The 16,575-nt window shown below is 51.2% G+C and overlaps 1 protein-coding gene across 7 annotated transcripts in view; it reads left to right on the top strand.

Annotated features, from left to right (window-relative positions):
* AGO2 (argonaute RISC catalytic component 2) overlaps window positions 1-14,841 on the top strand; it is an 86,721-nt gene extending 71,880 nt beyond the window's left edge. For 5 of the 7 annotated variants that reach the window (XM_081504129.1, XM_081504127.1, XM_081504125.1 and 2 more), the window contains 7 exons: window positions 422-581; window positions 2,736-2,826; window positions 3,344-3,538; window positions 7,915-8,049; window positions 11,466-11,567; window positions 13,376-13,575; window positions 13,858-14,841. In XM_081504129.1, the coding sequence (XP_081360255.1) occupies window positions 422-581; window positions 2,736-2,826; window positions 3,344-3,538; window positions 7,915-8,049; window positions 11,466-11,567; window positions 13,376-13,575; window positions 13,858-13,966 (992 nt within the window). In that variant the 3' untranslated portion in view covers window positions 13,967-14,841. Of the gene's footprint in view, window positions 1-421; window positions 582-2,735; window positions 2,827-3,343; window positions 3,539-7,914; window positions 8,050-9,542; window positions 10,466-11,465; window positions 11,568-13,375; window positions 13,576-13,857 lie in introns of those variants that run through there. The other 2 variants (XM_081504131.1, XM_081504130.1) reach the window with 1 other exon arrangement.
* The last annotated feature ends 1,734 nt before the right edge of the window (window positions 14,842-16,575 follow it).

Raw genomic sequence — 16,575 nt, 5'->3', positions numbered from 1 at the left:
GAAGCCCAGGTGACTCTTCTCCCAGGGTCGCCCATCTCTGCTGGCCCGTCCAGGGAGTGCTTGCCCACTCGCTTCATGAGAGAACCTAGAATGGAGGAGGGGTGGGCCTGGAGAGCACTTTGACGTCGGGTTTGCATTGGCCGAGGATTGAGGTTTCATGGATTTATATTTTTAAATACTCGAGCATTTGCTTGCTGTCCCGAGTGCCTGGGTTCCAACCTGGCCCTGCGCACACTGCCCTGTTGCCCTGGAGAAGTTGCAGAAATGCCCCTGACTGAGAGCGGGCCTCCCTGGGCCAGTGGGGGACACCCCGCAGCTGGTGCGGAGCTGGAGCTCGGGCTTGGGCGCGTGTGCAGCAGGCGGCACAGGGTGGGCAGAGGAGCGCCGGGGAGCTGTGCTGAGCACCCCATTCTCTCGGCAGCTGAGGTCAAGCGTGTGGGAGACACAGTGTTGGGCATGGCCACACAGTGTGTGCAAATGAAGAACGTGCAGAGGACCACGCCGCAGACCCTGTCCAACCTCTGTCTGAAGATCAATGTCAAACTGGGCGGCGTGAACAACATCCTGCTGCCACAGGGGAGGTGAGGCTGGCCCTCCGCCGTGCATGAGACAGCTGTGGTGACGCCCTGGGCAGGGCGGTGCCGGGGCGGCTCTGCTCAGCTGTGCCGAGCATTGTCGTGGGCTCGGCAGGTGCAGGACGTGAGTAGGACAAGGGTGTTGGCTGCTCCTGGTCTCGGGGTCCACGGTGCCGGGGCGGCTCTGCTCAGCTGTGCCGAGCATTGTCGTGGGCTCGGCAGGTGCAGGACGTGAGTAGGACAAGGGTGTTGGCTGCTCCTGGTCTCGGGGTCCAGGGCCACTGAGGACTGGTACCGGCCCAAAGAGAAGGGCCTTCTGACCCCAGCTGGAGATGGGTCCCACATGTGAGGTGTGGCAGCTGTGTAGCCAGTTCTGTGTAGACAGGAGGGCTGCACCAGCGCCCTAGGTGCCTGATGGTCAGCGCTGGGACAGTGGGCTTCCAGGGCAGGAGGAGGTGCTGTCAGCCCCAGGCCAGGGCCAGGCACTGGGGGCTGGAGCCGCAGGGTCCTGAGAGGGTCCATGAATGTGCTTCCCGGGTGAACAGCAGTGACACAGCGGAAGGGAGCCCAGCAGAGCGAGAGCCTCACGGGGGAGCAGCACAGAGCAGACTACGGGGAGCCATGGCAGTCATTCTGCTGAGGGGTGAGCCTGTGGGGGCCTGGCACTCACTCCAGGGGAACGCAGCCGTCGGGGGGAGGTTCACGAGTGCAGGTGTAGCCCTGCTGACCTTGTTCTGGAAGGTGACCCCAGCTCTGGATAGACAGGGGGGCCAGGCCTGCTGGTGTTGTCCCAGGAGAGCGGCTGGTGGGAGCTGGGCCCGGGGCGCCCAGAGCTGTGGGTGTTTTGGCAATTGCCAGGCTTGCTGAGAGGATGGGTTTGGTCTGTGAGTGGAAGAGGAGAGTCTAGATTGGTCCACATTCGGCTGCAGGAGCGATGAGGTGACGCCAGCTGAGGCAGGGGTTCAGCGGCGGGGCGGGGGGAGCCTGTGCTAGAGAGGCTTGTTCAGGGCTCCTCATATGCAGGTGGTAGTTAGAGCCTCTAGGCTGGAGAGAACCCTGGGGTGCGGTGTAGACAGGAAGGATGGCCAAGCCTGGGCCCTGGGGGTTTGCAGGGTTGGAAGGTCATGGAGGTGAGGCGACAGCTCTGAAGCCCAGTGGGGGGTGGTGGGGAGCCCGTGCGTGGCTGCCACATGGCACTGACAGCCAGCTGTGACTAGGTGCGAGGCTCGGCCACGGGGCTGGGGGCTGTCTGCAGGTTGCAGGTGACCTTGCAGAGAGCAGTCCTGTTGCCATGGCAGCACGAGGCTCGGTGGGGAGGCAGGCGACGGGCTCAGCTAATCCCAGAACTCTGCCGAAGGCGAGCCAGGGAGCCGGGGGTGGAGTGGCATCCAGTGGCTAGTGCGGTTGTGCTGGTTCAAGGTGTGAGTCAGAACTGTGTGTGCGGATGTGCCTGGGCCCCATCAGAGGAGGGGGAGGGCGAGAGGAAGAGCCGTGGGGTCTGGGGGACTCGGCACAGGGCGCCTGGGCAGCACATGAGTCTGGAAGGAGAGAAGGATGAGGCATCGAGAAGGTCACACAGCCGGTGAGGCTGGGACCCGCCAGCTGTTGGAGAACCGGGCCCCTAACACCATCTCTTTGGGGTGGTGACTTCCAGAGTGTGGCCAGCATTTAGAAGACCCCGGGAGAATGGCCTAGCTCCGTGCTTCCCCACTGGGACACATTCACCCCCCGAGAACGTGTGGCTGCATCTGGAGACATTGGGGTGTCAAGTAGAGAGAGATGCGGCTGCCAGGCTCCCTGCAATGTGGCTGCAGGTCCAGGGTTGGCTGACAGACTGTGGACTCTCTGGATGCGATTATCTTGGAAACATTCGGTCGTCTTCCCCGGGAGAGCCCTCCTGTCCCTGGGCCCGGCCTCAGCGGCCGTCTGCACCTGACCACCCTTGTTCAGAGTACGCTCACCTGCCCCGTCTCCCGCACCGGGTCACTCTGAAGCAGGTCTCACATTGAGCCTCCTTGTCCCCGTGAGGTGTTCTCTGTCTGTACCTGAAAGATAAGGAGTCTTTACAAGCAGAGCCCCAGAGTAGTGCTGGTGCCCATGTCCTGAGAGGTCCAGGCGGCGTCCCCAAGCCGCGGCCTCTGACGCCCGCTTCCCCGGCAGGCCTCCGGTGTTCCAGCAGCCCGTCATCTTTCTGGGGGCGGATGTCACTCACCCCCCCGCCGGGGACGGGAAGAAGCCGTCCATTGCCGCCGTGAGTATCGCTTCCCACGGTCCCTCTGTCCATGTGCGTTCCTGCCTGTCCAGCATCTCTGTGATTGTCGGCTTAGCGATGAAAGCACAGCGGTTCAGCCCAGCACGGGCCTGTGCCCAGCACGCTCACTGGTTCCTGCTGGTTGGCACCTGCAGGCAACTGCTTTTGGGCCAGCGTTCCTGGGGGACATTTCTCACTCCTGGGGGTGGGAGTCTTGGGGTGTTGTGTGTGGCTGTGCACCTGGCTTGGGGAAAACAACGTGCTTAGTAGAGTTATGCACACTGTCGGCCTCACCAGGGGCCACGTCTGGGCTGATGTAATGCAGTCCCATCCAATTATAAGCAGAACAGGGGTTCCTAACAGTCTTGGAGTTTTTTATTAGGTCCCTTGGGCAAACTTACTTTCTTGGGGACGCATTCATATACACCAGGGCCACACACACAGAAGACGCATAAAGGTGGTGGGTTTGCCCATGGCGGGCCCTCAGGGTGCCTGCTGACCCTGCGCCACCCCGCAGGTCGTGGGCAGCATGGATGCCCACCCAAACCGCTACTGTGCCACCGTGCGCGTGCAGCAGCACCGGCAGGAGATCATCCAGGACCTGGCAGCCATGGTGCGCGAGCTGCTCATCCAGTTCTACAAGTCCACGCGCTTCAAGCCCACCCGCATCATCTTCTACCGCGACGGCGTCTCCGAGGGGCAATTCCAGCAGGTGGGCCGCTGCCTTGCTTCCTCCGCCCTGCTCTCTGTGTCTACACTTCCCCGTCCCTCTGCAGGATGGCATCTCGGGTTTCTGTTCTGCCCCCAGGTTTATCTGGTCACCGTGTGGTAGTGTGGTGGGTGCGGGGTGGTCAGGACCCTGTGGCAGGATGGGAGGAGTGGTGAGGGCGGGGGCGGGGGTCGAGAGAGGCCAGTCCAGCAGGTTTGGTCCGGCACGCACCAGCCAGGGCCTGTCCTGGCTCCACACTTTGCCTCCTAGGCTGTGCTGTGGGGAATCTCTGGGCTGGGGGACCTGTTCTGGGGCCCACCCCTTCAGGGAAGGGGAGGGCAGAGACAGGGGCCAGCATCTTTGTACCCCAACCCCTGGCGCTACTCAGGGGATGGTAGGCGTCACAGCAGGTTTCAAGATGGGAGCGCTTGTATTTTCAGTTCAGTTCAGTCACTGAGTCATGTCTGACTCTTTGCGACACCATGGACTGCAGCACTCCAGGCTTCCCTGTCTGTCACTAACTCCCTGAGCTTGCTCAAACTGATGTCCATCAAGTTGGTGATGCCATCCAACCATCTCACCCTCTGTCATCTCCTTCTGCTGACTTCAATCTTTCCTAGCATTAGGGTCTTTTCCAATGAGTCAGCTCTTTGCATCAGGTGGCCAAAGTATCGGAGCTTCAGCGTCAGGATCAGTCCTTCCAATGGATATTCAGGACTGATTTTCTTTAAATTGACTGGTTGGATCTCCTTGCAGTCCAAGGGACTCTCAAGAGTCTTCTCCAGGGAGGTGGGAGGGGGGTTCGGGATGGGAAACACGTGTGAGCCCATGGCTGATTCATGTCAGTGTATGGCAAAAACCACTACAATATTGTAAAGTAATTAGCCCCCAACTAAAATAAATAAATTTATTAAAAAAAAAAAAAAGAGTCTTCTCCAGCACCATAGTTCAAAAGTATCAATTCTGCGGTGTTCAGCTTTCTTTATGGTCCAACTCTTGCTTGCATACATGACTACTGGAAAAACCATAGCTTTGACTAGACAGATCTTTGTCGGCAAAGTAATGTCTCTGCTTTTTAACATGCTGCCTAGGTTGATCATAGCTTTTCTTCCAAGGAGCAAGCATCTTTTAATTTCATGGCTGCAGTGACCATCTGCAGTGATTTTGGAGCCCAAGAAAATAAAGTCTGTCACTGTTTCCATTGTTTCCCCTTCTATCTGCCATGAAGTGATGGGACTGGATGCCATGATATTTGTTTTTTGAATGTTGAGTTTTAAGCCAGCTTTTTCACTCTCCTCTTTCACTTTCATCAAGAGGCTCTTCAGTTCCTCTTTGCTTTCTGCCGTAAGGGTGGTGTCATGTGCATATCTGAGGTTATTGATATTTCTCCCAGCAATCTTGATTCCATCTTGTGCTTCATCCAGTCTGGGATTTCGCGTGATGTACTCTGCATATAAGTTAAATGAATAGGGTGACAATATATAGCCTTGCCATAGTCCGTTCCCTATTTGAAACCAGTCCATTGTTCCATGTCTGGTTCTAACTGTTGCTTCTTGACCTGCATACAGATTTCTCAGGAGGCAGGTCAGGTGGTCTGGTATTCCCATCTCTCTAAGAATTTTCCACAGTTTGTTGTGATCCACACAGTCAAAGGCTTTGGCATAGTTAATAAAGCAGAAATAGATGTTTTTCTGGAACTCTTTTGCTTTTTCAATGATCCAACAGATGTTGGCAATTTGATCTCTAGTTCCTCTGTCTTTTCTAAATCTAGCTTGAACATCTCAAAGTTCTTAGTTTATGTACTGTTGAAGCATGGCTTGGAGAATTTTGAGCATTACTTTGCTAGCGTGTGAGATGAGTGCAGTTGTACAGTTTGAACATTCTTTGGCATTGCCTTTCTTTGGGATTGGAATGAAAACTGACCTTTTCCAGTCCTGTGGCCACTGCTGAGTTTTCCAAATTTGTTGGTATATTGAGTGCAGCACTTTCACAGCATCATCTCTGAGGATTTGAAATAGCTTAGCTGGAATTACATCACCTCCACTAGCTTTGTTTGTAGTGATGCTTCCTAAGGCCCACTTGACTTCACATTCCAGGATGTCTGGCTCTAGGTGAGTGATTACACCATTGTGGTTATTTGGGTCATGAAGATCTTTTTTGTACAGTTCTTCTGTGTATTCTTACCATCTCTTCTTAATATCTTCTCCTTCTGTTAGGTCCATACCATTTCTGTCCTTTATTGAGCCCATCTTTGCATGAAATGTTCCCTTGGTATCTCTAATTTTCTTGAAGAGATCTCTAGTCTTTCCCATTCTATTGTTTTCCTCTATTTCTTTGCATTGATCACTGAGGAAGTGTTTCTTATCCTCCTTGCTATTCTTTGGAACTCTGCATTCAGATGGATATATCTTTCCTTTTCTCCTTTGCCTTTAACTTCTCTTCTATTCTCAGCTATTTGAAAGGCCTCCTCAGATGACCATTTTGCCTTTTTGCATTTCTTTTTCTTGGGGATGGTCTTGATCACTGCCTTCTGTATAACATCATGAACTTCCATCCATAGTTCTTCAGCCACTCTGTCTATCAGATCTAATCCCTTGAATTTATTTGTCTCTTCCACTGTATAATCGTAAGGGATCTGATTTAGGTCATACCTGAATGGTCTGGTGGTTTTCCCTACTTTTTTCAATTTAAGTCTGAATTTGGCAATAAGGAGTTCATGATCTGAGCCACAGTCAGTTCCTGGTCTTGTTTTTGCTGACTGTATAGAGCTTCTCCATCTTTGGCTGCAAAGAATATAATCAATCTGATTTTGGTATTGACCATCTGGTGATGTCCATGCATAGAGTCGTCTCTTGTGTTGTTGGAAGAGGGTGTTTGCTATGACCAGTGCATTCTCTTGGCAAAACTTTGTTAGCCTTTGTCCCGCTTCATTTTGTACTCCAAGGCAAAACTTGCCTGTTATTCCAGGTATCTCTTGACTTCCTACTTTTGCATTCCAGTCCCCTATGATGAAAAGGGCATCTTTTTTTGGTGTTAGTTCTTGAAGATCTTGTAGGTCATCACATAACTGTTCAACTTAAGCTTCTTCAACATTTATGATTGGGGCATAGACTTGGATTACTGTGATGTTGAATGGTTTGCCTTGGAAATGAACAGAGATCGTGTCATTTTTGAGAGTGCATCCAAGTACCGCATTTTGGACTCTTGTTGACTATGATGGCTACTCCATTTCCTCTAAGGGATTCTTGCCCACAGTAGTAGATATAATGGTCATCTTAGTTAAATTCGCCATTCCGGTCCATTTTAGTTCACTGTTTCCTAAAATGTTGATGTTCACTCTTGTCATCTCCTGTTTGACCACTTCCAATTTGCCTTGATTTGTGGACCTAACATTCCATGTTCCTATGCAGTATTGTTCTTTACAGCATCAGACTTTACTTCTATCACCAGTCACTTACACTATTGGGTATTGTTTTGCTTTAGGTCTGTCTCTTCATTCTTTCTGGAGTTATTTCTCCACTGATCTCCAGTAGCATATTGGGCACCTACCAGCCTGGGGAGGTCATCTTTCAGTGTCCTATCTTTTTACCTCTTCATACTGTTCAGGGTGTTCTCAAAGCAATAATACTGAAGTGGTTTGCCATTCCCTTCTCCAGTGGACCATGTTTTGTTAGAATTCTCCACTCTGACCTGTCCATCTTGGGTGGCCCTACACGGCATGGCTCATAGTTTAATTGAGTTAGACAAGGCTGTGGTCCATGTGATCAGTTAGTTTTTTGTGATTGTGGTTTTCATTCTGTCTGCCCTCTGATGAATAAGGATAAGAGGCTTATGGAAGCTTCCTGATGGGAGAGACTGACTGTGGGAAAAAGTCCCACTTTAAACCTGAGGAAACTGGGGATCAGACAGGTTTTGTGACTTTGATAGCCACAGGCTTGCTTAGTGGTGGAGCTGGGATTCGGAGTCGGCTCAGCACCTAAGCTAGTGGAGTTTGTTTGCTTGTGTGCTTTTAAGTAGATTCTCTCCAATCCAGAAATAAGTTGTTGGATTGATTTGTTTGTGTGTGTGTGTGTTTCCCACCATGCTTTCATGTCCTTTGTGGATGGTAGCACTTAGAACATTCCAGACACCATGCTCTGCCTGTTCATGCATTATCTAACCTAAGCCATTTAACCACAAAACCTGGAAGCCATTTGCTCCATGATAGAAATGAAGAAACAGGCTCAGAGAGACAGAATCACAACAGCTAACAGCAAGCTGGTAGAGCTATAAGACTTAAATATGTATCAAACATACATGTGATAAAGGGCGTCATTTTAAGGTAACAAGAGTCCCCAAAATGTAACAGTCCTCAAGCATGTCCTGCTTCCTTTCTGCAGGTTCTCCACCACGAGTTACTGGCCATCCGTGAGGCGTGCATTAAGCTAGAAAAGGACTACCAGCCAGGCATCACGTTCATCGTGGTCCAGAAGAGACACCACACACGGCTCTTCTGCACTGACAAGAACGAGCGGGTGAGTGTCCCTGGGTCCCCCACCCACCCCGCCGCACCGAGGGCCTGGCGACACGGGCGTCCCAGGCTCGTGAGGACTGGCCGCAGGCACTGGAGCAGGGCTCTTCTCAGCTTGGGGGGCAGTGGGAACCTGTAAACCCCACAGGTCTGGGATGCACCCAGGCAGGTGTCTTTTATCCCATAAGGAAATGACCAAAGGTGAGGCTTCAGAACTGGCGAGCAGCTGTGGTCCTAGACAGTGTGGTGTGAAGGATGAGGTAGAATGCGGGGAAGTGGGAGCCCTCAGGGCAGCTGGGGTGCTCTTGGAAGGGGGCCTGGGAGCTCCTCCAGGGGTCCAGTCTGGAGGAGCGTCCAGGCTCCCTTACGTCACCTGGCTGCTCCAGAGTAAGAACCGTGCGCGAGCAGGAGGCTCGAGGCTTAAAGATGTGACTGCTGAGAATTGTTCGCAATTGGGGAGAAGATACGATTCCTTAGATTAAGAGACTGTTCCTGTTCCTAACAGAATAATAAAAGTAAATCCACACCTAGACACATTGTCCTAAAACTGCATGGTGTCAAAGTAGCTGCATAAGAGAAAAGAGCTCCCGGAAGGGAAGCACATTAGGTCAGACTGCCCACCAGCAGGGCTGGATGTTGGGGGTTAGTGTCCACGCAGAGCAGTCCCCTGAGGCCATCTGGCATCGCAGCACCGAACATGCTTCTGGCCTAAATGGAAGACATAATGCAAATCGATAGTTACTAGTGAGGAAAAGGGACGGTCCCCCGAGAAGACACAACTGCTGTAAGCGTGGATGTACCTCAAGCCATGGCCTAAAAATATGTAAAGGTAAAAACGTGAAGCTCAACGGGCAGAATTTCAGGGAGACATTGACAAACACACCACCAGAGAGGTCTGTTTTAACAGACCACTTTGTTAACAGTCAGAAAGTGAAACTGGGACAAATTAGTAAAGACTGAAAATGGGAAGAGCGGAAGAAACAGGCTGGGGCAGACAGAACCCTGCCTGTGACGGCCGAGCTCACACCTAGGGCTAAAACATGAGTTGGCCTCACCCCAGGTCACAGAGGAGGTCTCAGAAAATTGCCAGACCTCACTCTTCTACAAACCACATTTTCTGTTCCACAGTTTTAAATCTGTAGTAGAAAAAAGCATAAGAAAACTTGAAATTTTCAATTTGATTGTAAGGAGCCCATGCACTAAAAAGGTAAAGAGAATAATCAAGTATGAAATGATCAGAAATGAACGAAAAGGAGAATTTCATATCAAACCCTGTGCAGTGCAGCTAACGCAGCACTTATGAATGAGAGTATAAACACAGCTGCTTTGTTGTAAAACTAGAAAGAGAGCCATCAGTAAGTCTGAAGCCGCAGGGAGGATGTCAGTCCCAGGAGTCGAGGGACAGCTGAGGAGCTGGTGTTTGCAGCCCCCCTGCCACCTCAGCCTGCAGACTTCTCTTGCCAGGAGTCAGGGGGATCAAAGTCATCTTTTTCACAGATTAATGCAAGTGAGGCATACTTCTCTGAAGATATATAAACCTATCAGGACTGAACAAAAGAGAGAACACTGGTGATGATGTTGGGAGCAGAAGGTGATAATGGCTGGCTGCAGAGGGTATGTGTGTTGTTTGAATCATACTGGATAACAGCTTCATGACAGCACGTTGGAAAACAGGAAAAACAGATGCAGATACTTGGTTATAGAACGACTTCAGTTACCAGAATCAGCTGAGGAGGACAGTCCCAGTTGTCATCCCAAAGACATCAGGCCCAGAGAGTTTTACGGGCAAGCTGTACCAAGGAGTCACAAGTAGACCATCTTAACATGTGGCACAGACTAGGAAGAACAGAGAAACTACTTAGCTTATTTTATGAAGTTAGTCCTGAGGTTTTTATAGGCAAGTTTTAATAAACCTTCAGAGAATAATCTTGTACAAAGTATTTCAGAGAACAGAAAAAGTCTGGGGGACTCACATTATGAGGTTAGCCTGATAAAATCGCCAAACGTTGTCCAGGATGTGGGTGCTGTGGTGAGGAGCATAGGGTCTGGAGCCAGAAACCCTGGCTACAGTCCATCCCTGCAGCTTCCAGCTGCTTGACCACAAGCTGTCAGCCCCTCTGCCTTGGACTGCCTTATGAGAATGCTGGGAGGGTGGCTGAGCTGACACACAGCACTCAGCACAAGATCAGTACATCGTTAGGCCGAGGATTCTCCTGCCTTTTGGACAGGAGTAGAGACAGATGGCCAACTTGGGGCACAGTTAGGCAGTTTAGAGATCTACCCTGGAGAAACCCACATGCTTGCATTCAGGGAGACATGTATAAGAATATTCTGGCAGTGTTGTTTATAATAGTAAAAAATCTGCCTGCTAACAGGAGAAGAATTTGTGGTGTGTTTATATATTGGCATTTATATAGCAATGAAAAGTAATTTTTAAAAAAAGAAAAGTAATGAACTTTATCTACCAAATGACTATTTCTTAAAACTGTAATGTGGAACAAACACAGCAAGTAGCAAAATACATACGATACATGTATACAGTTTTTAAATGTGGAAAATAACACAGTATAATGTTAATGGAGGCTTAAATATGTAACAAAAAACGAGAGTTTGTGCGGGAGTAATGAAGTCTAGATTTGAGACTACAACATGGAAAGGGTGCAAAGGTAGGCACTCTTCTCAAATACTTCGTTTCTTTTTCACGGGTCTCTGAGGCATCATGCACGCATTCAGCAAGTGCTTGCAGAAGGTACATAGAGGTTACATGGGAGATTTTCTCTTTTGTATGTGCATTTGAAATTGAACAACTTAAAAAAAATCAAGTGACTTCATGATTGATTGGGACTTTGCCGTTCCAGGAGCTGAGTGTTGGGTGGATTTTCAATGCTCAAGTGTAAAATGAGGTTAAGTGGTTTGGTAGGATTTGTAGTCCCACCCATGCCCAGCTCCTGGGCTGGTCTCTGGTGGAGTGGCTCGCCTACCCCAGTGGACTGGAGAAGCCCTGGACATCTGTCTGGGTTTTCTAGCTCTTCCGCCTTGAGCATTGGGGGGGGCAGGTAAGGGGGGAAATGGCTGTCAGGTGTCCATTGTCTGGTCTTAGATTTGTATGTTGATGACAGTTTCCATCTTGGCCTCAACAGTAAAAAAAAAAGACCCTTCAAGTGGTCCACACAGATGCTTCAGTGAAGGTCCTCAAGGGCCTTTATGAGACGGCAAAAAATAACTCCAGCCCAAACAGAACAGGAACTAGTTTAATTTCAGCTGTTAGTACATGTTTAATTTTAATGCTATAGTCCTGAACAAATGCATAGGCCACCTTAAGGTGTTCAGAATAGAAGACAGTGTGGCTGAGTCTTGATTGCTTGCTTGCATCACTTTGCCGTCCCCAGCCGTGTCTAATGGGCTCTTGTGTTGCTCAAGGTTGGGAAAAGTGGAAACATTCCAGCAGGCACAACCGTGGACACGAAAATCACCCACCCGACCGAGTTTGACTTCTACCTGTGTAGTCATGCTGGCATCCAGGTGAGGACAGAGGGTGGACAGTCTCGGTGTCACTGAGACATCATGCATGCATTCAGCAAACGCTTGCAGAGCACAGGCTGTGTGCCAGGCACTCGGGTGGACACCAGGGACGTGGTGGTCAGCGGTGAGCCTGGGGCTCTAGGCAGTCCTGAAGGAAAGCCGGCGGGTGACTGCTGGACAGTGGGGGCTCAGCACTGTCCTGTGCTGTCGGGGAGGCGGGGTCGCGGGAGATGAGGTCCAGCAGCGAGGGCAAAGGCCCAGCAGGCTGGCGGGGACCAGGGCCATCCCTGTGTGCCGGGGCTTGGCGAACTCTCAGGGGTTAGACGGGTAACCAAGGGGTGGGATTGGCCACACGGGTGAGCGGGCAGGGTCACGTGGGCATGCTTTGTCCCCCCGGTGAAGAGACCCGCAGCCTGCCAGCAGCCATCTTGGGGGAGCGGTGCCCCCTGCAGCCGTGCCCGCTGTCAGCGCTACGCCGCCCCAATGCGAGGCTGTGCCCTGTGGGAGGTGCCAGGCTCCCGTGCTGCTTCAGCACAGAGGGGCTCCTGGAGGAAGGACTGAAGTCTCCCTCCCGAGGGATCTGATCTAAACTTGGAGAATCCACCATGGACTCTCTACTTCAGACGTTCCTTGGGAAACACACCTCCACCCCCGAAGCCCTGGAACAGGGTGTGGCCAACTGGCCACAGGTGCGTCCAGCCTGCAGCCTGTCGGCACAGCCAAGGGCTGAGTGCATTGTACATCATTAAAGCGTTGTTAAAAAGGAGGAAGAGGAACGTGGCTTAGAGAACACGGAGGCTCCCGTGGTGTTTCCTGTGGTGGCTTCCATGTCCGGCGCCTCTCCCGTACCGGCCACCCAGTGTCCATCACCGTCTCTTTCCTGGCTTCCTGCCTCTGGGTGGTGCTCCGGCCCTCCAAGGCCTTGGGTTCAGTTGCCAGACCAGCCTTTCCCCTTGCTTTCCTGCGCAGGCCCTTTGTACTGAGGGAATCTCGCTTTTGAGACAACTGCTGTGACAGGACGAGCCTCTGGTGCCCTGCCCCGCTGTGTCCTCAGCAGACCCTCTGGCACTAATGCCCCACTGCCCGTGGGCCCCGTGACCTCCCAGGGTTGAATCCCCAAAGCGGGTGCAGCCTGTGGCTGCTCAGAGGACAAGTAGGCCTGCCGCCCACCAGTTCTGGGAGCCTGAGCACAGACGGATGGTGGAGGCAGCAGCACCCACGGGGGGGCGTCAGGAAGGACCAGCCGGCTGGCTTGGGTCATGCGGCAGCCCGGAGAAAGCCCTTCCCCCGGGCTGACCGGCCATGGGTGCCCTGCCAAGCAGGGCAGTGGCCCTCGGTCACCCCCACTTTGAGGGGGAATGAGAGGGGCAGGTGACCAGCCCACCTCCTTCAGTTTTAAAAGTTTTCAGACTACACACATTGCACAAAATAAATACATGTTCAAACTCCTATTTAAAAGGCGTTAATGTGTAACTTATTAGAAATTTCTTCTTGTCTTTATAAATAAAACATCGTAGAGAACCTAACGTATACAAATACCATCCTCAGAACAGCTACTTCTGTATTGTTGTCTTTCCTATGGTTTCCTGCGCACAAGTGAATATGTATGTGGTCTGTATTTTACCAGTAGGCGGTCATTTGATGATACATTGTAAGTAATACAAACATCTTCCCATCACTGAGCATCCTCCATGAAGCTTCCGCTCCAGGTGGAAGCACGGCTTCTGCTTCTCAGCACACCTGGCGCAGGTGAGTTCTGGACCCCTCTCGTACGTGTCTGCCTCTCTCATCCTCTGACCTGCTTTCAGGGAACAAGCAGGCCCTCCCACTACCACGTGCTTTGGGATGACAATCGTTTCTCTTCCGACGAGCTGCAGATCCTCACCTACCAGCTGTGTCACACCTACGTGCGCTGCACACGCTCCGTGTCCATCCCGGCGCCAGCATACTATGCTCACCTGGTGGCTTTCCGGGCCAGGTACCACCTGGTGGACAAAGAACATGATAGGTGAGTGGCACATGTCTACTGGCTGGAGTCGTTTCCACAACAGGCTTTGGCAGCTGCTTTTCCAGAGTGGGACGTGGTGGGGTCCCCAGTGGCTGGAGCCAATTGTGATGCAGACACCAAAAAGCCAGCATCTTCGCCGCCACTCGCTAGCTGTGTGGCTGCCTGCTAGAGGGCTGGTATGTGGTCCTCACTAAGCTATCAGTGTGCTGCCTCCTGATGCATTAAAGGCTGCACTCTCTCTCTCTCTCTCTCTCTCTCTATCTCTATCCCCCATCCCCACAGTGCTGAAGGAAGCCATACCTCCGGGCAGAGTAACGGACGAGACCATCAGGCGTTGGCAAAGGCAGTGCAGGTCCACCAGGACACGCTGCGCACCATGTACTTTGCTTGACATGTTTCAGTGTTTACGATTGTGTACCGAGTGGGATTCACATGAGACCAGCTACACTCAGACCAACAAATGCCCAGCCCTTCCGTGACAGCCAGCATCGAACATGACACGTCATCCATTTTAGTAGATTCTCCATTTTCCAGAATGCCTTCTGTCCCAGATTTCAAACTTGGATTTTGAACTGCAGACCTGTATGAGACCCCCATTGTCGTAGGAAATATGGTTTGCCAAAATCTTATAAGCTGCTTATTGAAATAGAGTCCCATGTTTCCTAAAAATCTCCTAAAACCAGTCTATGAACTCAGGGCTTTAAAACATTTTTAATTTATTTGGTCATTCAATTTACTTGTTTTTAACACATGATTTTCTATGAAATTGATGGGCTCAAACTAGCTGTGAACGTTGTATGAGAGTGAAAGCAACATGAAACACATTGTGGTTTTAAAGCCTTGAGCATTCTGACGTTGTCACTAAGGTTTATTTCAGAGTGACGCCGGCGTGCTTCTGGCCTGGCTCCCACCAGCTGTCCGGGACCCGAGGGCAGGCGCCACGCGAGACGCCCGGGGTCTCTCATTCTGCCTTCCACTCAGCTCAAAGGAGGGCGCGGTGGCAGAAGATGGGCCGTGTGTGTTTATAACATTTACAGGTCCAGAGAGATTGGCAGACAAGTGCCATTTTAATAAAAAATTATTTAAAAAAAAGAAAAAAGACAATATGCCGACAGTCTAATCATAAGATTTGTCCTATAGGACTGTGACATTTATTTTCCAAAGTTTCTAAAGAATACGGGTCTGTGGTGATAAATACAGTACAATCCTTTTTCACTGTTATGTCTTTAATGTAAGAGAAAAAATATATATATCTGGTTTGCAGTATTAATGTGGTAGGTAGATGCTGTTTTTCATTTTATTGACTACGGGGTGCTTCTTGTGATCTGTTCAGCATATCAAGAGTGTTCTGGAGCCTGGACCACCCCTCGTGGTTCTCAGTGCTGAAGTGCAGGAGTATGCGGTCGACTCTGTGCCCGCGGCCCGCCCACGCGTGTTGAGTGCACAGCCTGGACCCTCCGGGGCCTGGGTGTGCTCCCGGCAGTCGCTCCCGGCAGTCACTCCCCCTTCCTCACCCTCGTGTGTCGCTCAGCTGATTAAGCACAAATGGAACATATGTGTCCTTCCGCTCCCGGGAACGAGGCCGCGTAGCAGCATGCACCTCTCTGCGTGTGGTTTGTCAGCCAAGCGTCATAGGATCTATGCACTGAAACTCGAGAAGGCTGTCGGTGGTGGCCCTCTGCCGGACGCGAGGCCAGTGGTTTGCGAAGGCTCCCTGCCCTCGGCGGGGGCTGATGACAGAGTGGCGGGAGAGGCAGGCCTTTCTGCTAGGATTTGCGTGTTGGCCCCAGACGCTGGTTTCTCGCCAATCGAGAAACCATTGCACTAAGAGCAGTACTGTGGACAGTTCGACGAGCTCCGTTGGGCTCCGTGGGCTTTCTATCCTCGTAGGCAGTTGTCAGAGAAGTCAAATCCACATTCAGGACAGAGAGTCCAGGAAGGAGACGAGCCTTCCCCAGTGCTGCTTCCCGCTCTGAAGGTTTCCTCGGGCCCTGCCGATGGCCCTGCGCATCCAGGCCCGACACTGACCTCTGGCGCTGGGGTGTCTCCTGCTGATGTGAGCACCTGCCTATGTCTTGTGCAGGGGCTCGGAGGGGCGGGGACACGCTGTGGGGGCCGCTTGGCCTGGATTTTGGGGGCAGCGACAAAGGGATGACTATTATTTGTATCAATATATACTCAGAGTGGTGTGTGTGTGCACGCACACATGTGTGCACATGTGGGTGTCTTATTAATGGCATTAGTCTCTTCTTGCTGTATCTTTTTTTCTTTTTAAATGACAGAAGCCTCTGCTCAAAGAAATCTTGCAATTCCCTGTCATTTTATTGTCAAGTAGCACTTTCTCCTATTCCGAGGGACACCAGTAAAGTACACTCTTGGCTTAAATTACTGGGAGCACTCAAGCAAAGGAAGGGAATCTTTTCACTAAAACACTTTTAAAATCTTCAATGAGGTTAGTTTTCAGCCATGTTCAGTATCATGTAGAACTGTGTGTCTCCAAGGTATGTTTTTACCTCTTGCAACAGGATCTCGGGGGGTCGGGGTGGTGGTGGTAAAAAAAACTCAGTCTCCTGTGCTCGCTACCAAGTCAGAGCCTCCAGGGTGGGGGCTGGGCATTGAGTTTGTCACCATCAGCTGGGTGCTTAGGCTGCCTGGAGTCTGAGAACCTCTGATCTAGAGCCTTCTGGAGAGGATGCTCCCCCAAGCACCCCTTCCGGCAGTGCAGGAAGACGTCTTCGGAGCTAATGTGCTGGGGAAGACTACAGGCTGGCAGAAAAGAGACCTAAATTCTTTTTAAGAGAAAAAATCGTTTTGAAGTAAAGTTTTCTTTCTAGAGGGCCAAAGTACTTTGAGAAGGGTACTTTTTACAGCCCTAGGCTTGTTTTATAAAACTTTTACTACTTAAGAGCATTCATAAACCAGACGTCTCCAGCTGGGGTAGCTACATACCTTTGTGCATGTCTGATGGTTCAGAATTCAAATGGCTGTAGTTACAATTTC

Source organism: Giraffa tippelskirchi, chromosome 6 (genome assembly GCF_054371585.1).
Source record: "Giraffa tippelskirchi isolate mGirTip1 chromosome 6, T2T-mGirTip1v1.2.pri, whole genome shotgun sequence".
In the NCBI taxonomy this organism is placed as follows: Eukaryota; Metazoa; Chordata; class Mammalia; order Artiodactyla; family Giraffidae; genus Giraffa; species Giraffa tippelskirchi.
This window is presented reverse-complemented; position numbering and strand designations above follow the sequence as displayed.